This window comes from Nematolebias whitei, chromosome 4 (assembly GCF_014905685.2).
Source record: "Nematolebias whitei isolate Nwh7 chromosome 4, NemWhi1, whole genome shotgun sequence".
In the NCBI taxonomy this organism is placed as follows: Eukaryota; Metazoa; Chordata; class Actinopteri; order Cyprinodontiformes; family Rivulidae; genus Nematolebias; species Nematolebias whitei.
Genome location: NC_056501.1, coordinates 23,976,860 through 23,985,183, shown reverse-complemented (window position 1 = coordinate 23,985,183; position 8,324 = coordinate 23,976,860). Strand labels below are relative to the sequence as shown.

The window sequence follows — 8,324 nt, the reverse complement described above, 5'->3', positions numbered from 1 at the left end:
TGGATGGATGGATGGATGGATGGATGGATGGATGGATGGATGGAATTCATGATAATTTACAATTAATGTTATTTTGACGTGTGTGTACGTATATCTACCTACAACGTTGTATTTTTATTACATGTTGACTTACTGTGGACGACCAGTAAATTTGTATTGAATTCCCGTATATTTGTATTTTCCTGTATGAGACCTATCCCAATTGGACAAAATTATTAACAGTCATGATCGACTGTAACAACTAAACACTTATTCATTGTATATTAGCTTATAAAATACATTTTGTGTGTTGAATATTTATACTTTTTAATTATAAAGCCCAATAAATAGGCTTTTGAGCGTTTCTGGTCTCGACCTTGACATTTTTTCTCCCATCTGATCTTTGTTCGCATGAAAAACTACATTACCCAAAGTAAATCGTCTTCCTCTCAATAGCGCATGCGCAGTCGCTTGTTCTACTCTGGACAGCTGTAGGAGAAAATGGCAGCGTTCATGCTAGGACAGCAGGTAAGGCATTCATACATTTGACATTTTATAAGCGATTTTATTGAAGTTACAGTCGATACTATTCAAGCATAAAAGTATGTTTTAATTACAAGAATTGTTTGGGGGACCACCAGGTTTAGCTGAATATTTACAAAACGTACACGAGGTGTTGCACTTGAATGACTGCTAACGCGTTAGCATCAAGCTAACTGCTCTTGTAAAAGCGGCGCATACAGCGTCACTTGTTTATTAGCTTAAGTTTGGTTTTCTGGTTGTTTTGAAAATGTTTTTAACAAAATATTTTTCCTTTAGGCCCGTCAGTTCAGCACATCTGTGGTCAGACCTGTAGCAAAACTGGTCAAGGTAATCTGCGCCTAAGCATCACCAGTTTGTATCTAAAACACTTAGTCAATTTTAGTTGATTTACTTTATATATTTGTTTATTTTATTTTCCAGCCTCCCATCCAGGTATATGGAGTGGAGGGTCGCTATGCCACTGCTCTGTTCTCAGCTGCCAGTAAGCAGAACAAACTGGACCAAGTAGAGCAGGAGTTGGGAAAACTTTCTGTAAGTCTAAAAATCAGCACTGTAAACTTTTTTCCTCAGGTGATATAAATATTAAATATTGCAAAAGGTTTGTTACTGTCAATGCTGACTCGGCTGCAAGTTTGGTTCCATCCACTGAATATGTGATTATTATTATTTTGTTTACCTGGCAGGGCTATCACTTCTAAATTACATTTGCTGAACATTTCTAAAACTTAATAGAAATTATGACAATTTTTGCTATGGATGACAAATTTCAAACTGTTCAATGGAAATTCAGGTCGGTGATCATGACAGAAATTTAAAATGCTGTAACTTTACGGTCTTGAACCCAGATACATGATCGTGATATCAATCAAAAGTTCTTTTGATTTTTTGAGCATGCATCAGGATGGTTCTTTTGATTTTCTTTCAGTTATAATAATTTAAACCTTTTTGAAAACGTTCTTAACAGACCCATACTTTTGGATGACTTTGGATTTTTTAAAGTACGATTTGTGCATTTTTTTTTTAAACTATCTGGCCATGGTCTACTTTTTGTAATTTACACTGCTTCTGCAATGACTTAACATTCCTTCAGGGTATAAATTAATTTTCTGTGCCATCTTGTTTTATCAGACCCTGATCAAGGACCCCAAGATGTCCAGTATTTTAATGAATCCTCATGTCAAGCGCAACATGAAGCAGAAGGTTTTTGGTGATGCTCTTTCAAAGGCCAAGGTTTCACCCATCACTGTCAACCTCATCAGTAAGTGATCCCTGATAATGGCACTATGGCTCAATTGCTTTTAAGCATTTATTTATGGGTTTGCTTAATATTTTATCACCATTATGTTATAAAGTCTTTATTTTTATTTTGTGTTTGTTATATAGTGTTAATATTGGAATTTCCTCAAACTAAAATTTTTACTGATCGACCGTAATCTAAAAATGATTATTTGTCACAATCTTTCTTTCCTTACTGTTAATAATTTGGGTGTGCTTTACAGGTATTTTATTTGGCATCCAAATATCTCTGTATGTAGTGCAAAAAAAAAACAACAACTCAATTATAGTATAATGCATCCATTCTTCTCTATCTCTCCTACCTTAACACAAAGGAGGAAACATCTAATTATGCATAATTTACGAATAAATGTTATCGGCTGGTAAATTGATCAAGAAGATTTGGTGGGTGACTACTGTAGCTTGGTAGTGAGTGTTAAAATATGTTGGAGCTCAGAAGCTGTTAATGAACCTAAAAATTAGGTGACTATTAAGAGAATAATGCCTCACTGTTCCCCCATGAGGATGTTTTTCTGCAAACAGTGTCATGGTGCTGGAAAACAGCATTATGTAACATCTGACTGAAATATCAGCATGTTAAGAGGAGAGGATGCAGAAGTGATGCCAGTATTGTACCTTCTAAAAGCAACAATTACATAATGGTCCTCTGTATACAGTATATTGTATTATGCATACATCATCAAACGTAGATCTTGAACATATTTAATTTTTGTTCTATAGATGTTCTGGCTGATAATGGTCGTCTTCCTCTAACTGGGGATGTTATCAGTGCTTTTGGCAAAATGATGAGTGCACATCGTGGAGAGGTCATCTGTTCGGTCACGACTGCTCAGGTGTGTTGTAACTGTTTGATATGTAACCTATTTTCCTATACTTCTAAATAAGTAAAGCAGCTTGTATCACTCTCTGAGATAGGGACATTGTAAAGTGTTTTTACAGTCTATATAGTTTCATTTAACCAGTGACCTGTTTCATTTCAGCCTTTGGATGAAGCTAATCTTACTGAACTGAAAGTAGCTCTGAAAGCTTTTCTACAGAAAGGTGAAACTATCAAGCTGGAGTCAAAGGTGCGGTTTCACTCACTGCATGATCCCATAAATGTACAAATAACCTTTCAGCCATTGACGTTTACTTTTTGTGTTTGAAAAATAATCAGAATCAGTCTTGTGATTTTATCTAATATTTTTGACTCCTCTGTATTTTCAACTCGTTTCCTCCTTGCAGTCCGATCCGTCGATCCTGGGAGGCATGATTGTCAGTATTGGAGACAGATATGTGGACATGTCCACCAAAACAAAGATCCAGAAGCTGACCAAGCTTATCAAGGAGGCTTAAGTCCTGTGGACTTCATGTTGGAAATGTGACCATCAGAGGAGATGCTGACAGATTGATATTCCTACTTGTCCAAGCACTGGTTGCTTCATTAATCCAGTGTTTTGTGCTTAAGTTCTATAGATGTTAATAAAAACTACAAAAATGGAGGATCATTTTTTGTCTTTGGATCATTTGCATTCACCTATTTTAAACAGTAGAGAGTCACTGCAAGACGTATTTTTCAAATGTTGGAAAAAAAACAAGAAAACAAAATTATATAAACATAAGATAGCAATTCCATCCACAACACACAAAATTAAACTTTACAATACCAAGAGAAATCTAGTGTTTGAAAATAATTATTAAAGTTTGCAAACTTACTGCTCCTATTAAGTAAATCATAATACAATTTTTCCCTGATAGTTGTAGTTGCCTATGTTGAATAAAGCATATCTACTTAAATGCATATATAATGTATATAAGAATATTTAACCACATACTCAAATACAATATTCATCTTTATTTTATTTATCCAGGCTAGTTTTGTTGAGACACAATTAGACTGGTTATGCACAAATGAAGCAATCAAAATACATCAGTAAATATAAACACTGCCATAAATAAATGAAAAAGCTTATTAAAAGCAGAAGCAAGTGTTTGGATGTGAACTAAAGTTCTTCCATTAAAAGTTTATAGTTGTCGAGCGTAATGAGAGGCTGAACGTTTGAACTTATGAAAAGGCTACTTGACAAGTGAATATGTTTGCGTAGAAACCCATTCAGGAACAAGTTACATCCAGCTGACACATATACTAATATCTCGTTTGAATTTTCACCTCACACCAATATATGCACACTTAAGGTGTATGAACATTTGTCTCAAACAGCCATCCAACGTACAAAGTATACTTACAAACACAATGCACATACAGTATGTCCAAATATATTTTTTTAATTCTTTATTTTCATCTAGTTAATATTAGTGCTAGTATAGGCTGCACGGTGGATCAGTTGGTAGAGCTGTTGCCTCTCAGTGAGAATGTTGTTGGATTGAATGACAGCCGAGGACCATTCTGGGTGGAGTTTGCATGTTCTCTCTGTGCACATGTGGGTTTTCTCTGTGTACTCTGGTTTCCTCCCACAGACCAAAGACATGCATGTTAGACTGATTGGTAACTAAATTGTCCCTAGGTGAGAGTGTGAATGGTTGTGTCCTTTGATGGACTGGAGATCTGTCCAGGGTGTCCTCTACTCTCACACACCATGACCCCCACGCCCCTAAAAGGAAGCGGTTGAAGATAATGGATGGATGAACACTTGTAGTACAAACTTTTTCTTCATCTAAATGTTTTTTTAGGTTAATAAATAGTTTTTTTTAAATCTGGAAAATATTTTGCTCCTACAAGAACCCTGCAGATGTTGGATGCTGTCTATCATGGTGCACTAAGATTCATAACTGGCTGTGATTATCGTACCCACCACTGCACCCTGTATTCACTGGTTAACTGGACATCATTAACTTCACGCAGACTCTCTCACTGGTATATTTTCATCTTTAAATCACTTCTTGGTCTGCTGCCTTCATACATCTCCTCCTAAATGTCTCTGCGTGAGTGCTGCTACAGCGTGCACTCTCAGGACATTATTACCTGCAGTGTTCCCTCAATGAGGACTGAACTAGGCAAAGGGCCTTCTCCTACTCCGCTCCTGTTTCCTGGAACATCTTACAAAAAGATTTGAAGCTCTCGACCTTGACCTCTCTAAGTGTCTTTAAGAATCTGTTGGACACCTGGCAGGGTCCAATGCTGACATGTTCCTGTTTTTAGTTTTCTACATTTGTCTTGGAATCTAGCTGTTTTTTGTTTTGTTACCTTTTCCTTTTAGCCATCCTATTTGTTAAAAAAAAAAAAAAAAAAAAAAAACCATAGTATGTTTTTCTTATAACTGTTTATTGTTGTTGCTGTTGTCATGTTGTCATCTTTCTTTGTTGAAATCAGGTCTCTCTTGTAAATGAGTCCTTGAGGCTCAATGGGATTTACCTGTATAAATAAAGGTTGATTGATTTCCACATTTTGTAATAATTCATTCAGCCTTTATTTATACAGCTCATTGAGTCTCGAGGACTAATTTACAAGAGAGACCTAAATACAGTACACTAAGATATAACCATTGATTTAGTCAGTATGCAGTAGTTTAGATGTTAGCTATAAGACTATGCAAGAAATCATTACAAATATAGTGTACTTATACATACATATCTGCATAAATATATACATTTATTTACACTTACCTATTTGTACCTACATTCATATAAATTATTTAAAAATAAACATATATTTCATTCTCAGTTAATGGTTGTTAAGCTTTTCTTCATACAAATTTACTTTTACCATCTTTAGACTGTTTTTATTTGTTTACTGATTGGGACATTCAACAGTAGGTGTTTACTATAATTTAACCCAACAACTAGAGATAGACAATGTTTTCATTTTAAACCAGTGCATTAAAAACCGAAAAAAAATTTTTTTTAAACTGTGAAGCTGCAGACTCAGAAAGGTCCTTGATTTGGGAGATTTACGTCACTTTTTCATCTGCCGCTGCGTTTCCAGGAAGCATCTTTGCGCATGCGTGGTTGGCTCTACCGTTATAATTTTTTTTTCGCCGTAAAAATGGCTTCCGCCCTCGTCTAAACCTACCCGTAGGATTCATCGAAGCTGAAACAAGCAGCAGAAATTCTCAGTGTTTTCCAAAGAAAACTGAGCCGGCAGGCCTCGGTTCGTTCAGCGGCTTTACGAAGATGTTGATGCTAACAGAGATGAGAAACGAGTCAAAATGAACCCTTTTCAGTACAACATTCAACAGAGAATGAGGTACGAACTGTTCGTTTACGTCCTAGACAGAGAGGCGTTTACGCCACCATCTTATTTGTATTATAATTGGTGAACTGTGTAGTTTTAATGACTAAAAGTGTACTTCAACCAACTTTAATGTTGTAACGACATAACGGGGCAGTAGTTAACATTTATTTCCACGTGGCCTCTTCCTCCTAATGATCACATTTGTCTGCACCTCCACAGGAAATGATGCATCGAGTGAGCAGCAGCAGTGATTACTGTGTGGGTGAACTGGCAGAGGACTCTCATCCAGCCAGCCACTTTGATTTGTGCAGCACACAACCTGACAAGTTTTACACCTCTCCGACAAGCCCTGGTTTGCAGCTGTCTCTTGCCAGCCTCGCCCCCTTACCACAGGGATTGCACAAAGCTGTAGCATGTCAGCTGCACGACTCCCAGAGCGACCTCCAGCCACAGACCACGCGAATCAGAACCACTGAGGCTGCTGGCTCCAAGAGAAAGAAGGGCGACGTGAAGTCAGGGAGGAGAGGCAGGCCATCGGGTACCACTAAGTTGGCAGGGTACCGTACAAGCACTGGACGCCCGCTTGGTACAACCAGAGCGGCTGGGTTCAAAACCAGTCCAGGGAGGCCCCTGGGGACCACCAGGGCCGCGGGGTACAAAGTCAGCCCCGGCAGGCCGCCCGGCAGCTTCAGGAGCCTCGCTCGTCTCAAGAAGCTGCAGTTGGGTTGCGACGGCACCAGACAACTTGACTTGAGCACCTGCAGCGTTCCCAAAAGCCTGGACTTCACCGGCTGCGACGTTCCTCCGTTTGTGTACACCATGATGGAGAGCAGAGACCTCTGCGAGCCCAGCGGCAAGGTGGACGAAAGCAGCGAGTAGCATTCCAACGAATGGTTGACGGAGAAAAACATTTCTAAAAATGCTGAGATTTCTTTTCTTTTTTTTTTTCTTCCTCTCACTTAAAACGACTGTGTAGTTTTACTTTACAGTGAACTGATTTAACGTTCGTTGTTCTGGTTAGATGCATGCTTATATATTAACACATCAGTATTGACCCCCCCCCCCCCCCAAAAAAAAAGTCAGTTTCCAGTTCTGAAGCTAAGTTCTGTATCCTCCCAATCATTTTTTTTTTCATTTTACTCTGAACGTCATGTTTTTCTCTGTACATGTTAGAACTTTCTTTCCTAGAAAAAACAGTGCAACTTCTTTTTTTCTGAGGATAACAACAATACAACCATTATTATTGTCTTATTTGTAGTCAAGTAGACTCTATATCATGATATACTCTTAGCACCAAAGCTAAAGTTCGTACCTTTTTTTTAGCTTGAACTGATAAAATCTACTATTCCTTCGAGCACAGTATTTGGTACTTATTACTGCACTTTGTAAATATAGTTTTGATCATGCATTTCTGTCTTTTCTTATCCTCAATCTCACATGATAAGCACTTCCACATGTACCTGTTGTTATATTAATCATTGTTTTTAGAAGAAAAAAAAAACAACTTTACATAGTAACCTTATGCAATGTAGACTGTAAAGTAAACCCTAACGTGTTGTATGTGAAACCATAATAATAAATAAAAGCCTGTCTTTTTTTAAGGAATACATATCACCCATCACCTTTCATGTCAGTTTTAAACAGATCATTTCATGAGAAAGTGTAGCAACTTTGAGCAAACCTTGTGAGATCTCATGATGTGTTGGGGATGACTCTCAGCTACTACCACATCAAACCAGCTCACCATCTGTAAAACTAACTGAGTTGGAGTCATCCGTGATGAGTTCATTCTGTTCCACGATGGTCAACAAGAATCAGAATGACCTCAATCCGACGATCATGTTGTGAAAGTTCCAGTAAAATCTGAGCGATTTGAGATATTTTGCTAACAGACAAGGTTGTTCATATAGGCATTGCTCTATATGTTGCACTCCAGAGTTTGTGGTGGGAATGATGCTCAGCCACACTGAATTTTAGCTCTTAAGTCTTCAAGTGAGCTGAGTTGTAGCCATTTTCGCTGAGGCGGCCATCTTGAATTGGATCAGTTCAAACCTAAACCATTTGTAGATAAACACCCAGAGATTACTTCCTGACAGTTTCAATAAAATCCGTCCTCTGGTTCATGAGATATTTTGCTAACAGACAAACACTTCGCGGGCCACAGAAGTCTTTCCCCCCTACTTCCTGTCGTATGGGTACATTTCCACACAGACACAAGGGGGCGCATGCCTCTCAACAATAGCAATTATGTAATTATACCTTTATTTATAATAAATAACGAATCTTACAATAACATACACAATAGGGTGTGGCACGCGAGCCGGTTTAAAATAGA

The 8,324-nt window shown here is 37.8% G+C and overlaps 2 protein-coding genes across 2 annotated transcripts; both read left to right on the top strand.

The window, feature by feature from the left end:
* The first annotated feature begins 442 nt into the window (after positions 1 to 442).
* On the top strand, positions 443 to 3,299 carry atp5po (ATP synthase peripheral stalk subunit OSCP). Its single transcript, XM_037675892.1, has 7 exons — positions 443 to 507; positions 799 to 849; positions 943 to 1,053; positions 1,651 to 1,780; positions 2,539 to 2,651; positions 2,799 to 2,885; positions 3,043 to 3,299. The coding sequence occupies exons 1-7, from the start codon at positions 481 to 483 to the stop codon at positions 3,151 to 3,153; spliced, it is 630 nt and encodes a 209-aa protein (XP_037531820.1). The 5' UTR covers positions 443 to 480; the 3' UTR covers positions 3,154 to 3,299.
* A 2,544-nt stretch (positions 3,300 to 5,843) lies between these two features.
* On the top strand, positions 5,844 to 7,053 carry si:ch1073-44g3.1 (UPF0461 protein C5orf24 homolog). Its single transcript, XM_037675891.1, has 2 exons — positions 5,844 to 6,001; positions 6,209 to 7,053. The coding sequence occupies exon 2, from the start codon at positions 6,212 to 6,214 to the stop codon at positions 6,866 to 6,868; it is 657 nt and encodes a 218-aa protein (XP_037531819.1). The 5' UTR covers positions 5,844 to 6,001; positions 6,209 to 6,211; the 3' UTR covers positions 6,869 to 7,053.
* Positions 7,054 to 8,324: the final 1,271 nt, after the last annotated feature.

Bases quoted from the DNA above. Each gene is read 5' to 3' on its own strand.
- atp5po (XM_037675892.1), top strand. From the start codon at position 481: ATGGCAGCGTTCATGCTAGGACAGCAG. The intron at 1,054-1,650 runs GTAAGTCTAAAA...TTGTTTTATCAG, and splicing joins AGGAGTTGGGAAAACTTTCT to ACCCTGATCAAGGACCCCAA. The intron at 2,886-3,042 runs GTGCGGTTTCAC...TCCTCCTTGCAG, and splicing joins CTATCAAGCTGGAGTCAAAG to TCCGATCCGTCGATCCTGGG.
- si:ch1073-44g3.1 (XM_037675891.1), top strand. From the start codon at position 6,212: ATGATGCATCGAGTGAGCAGCAGCAGTGATTACTGTGTGGGTGAACTG.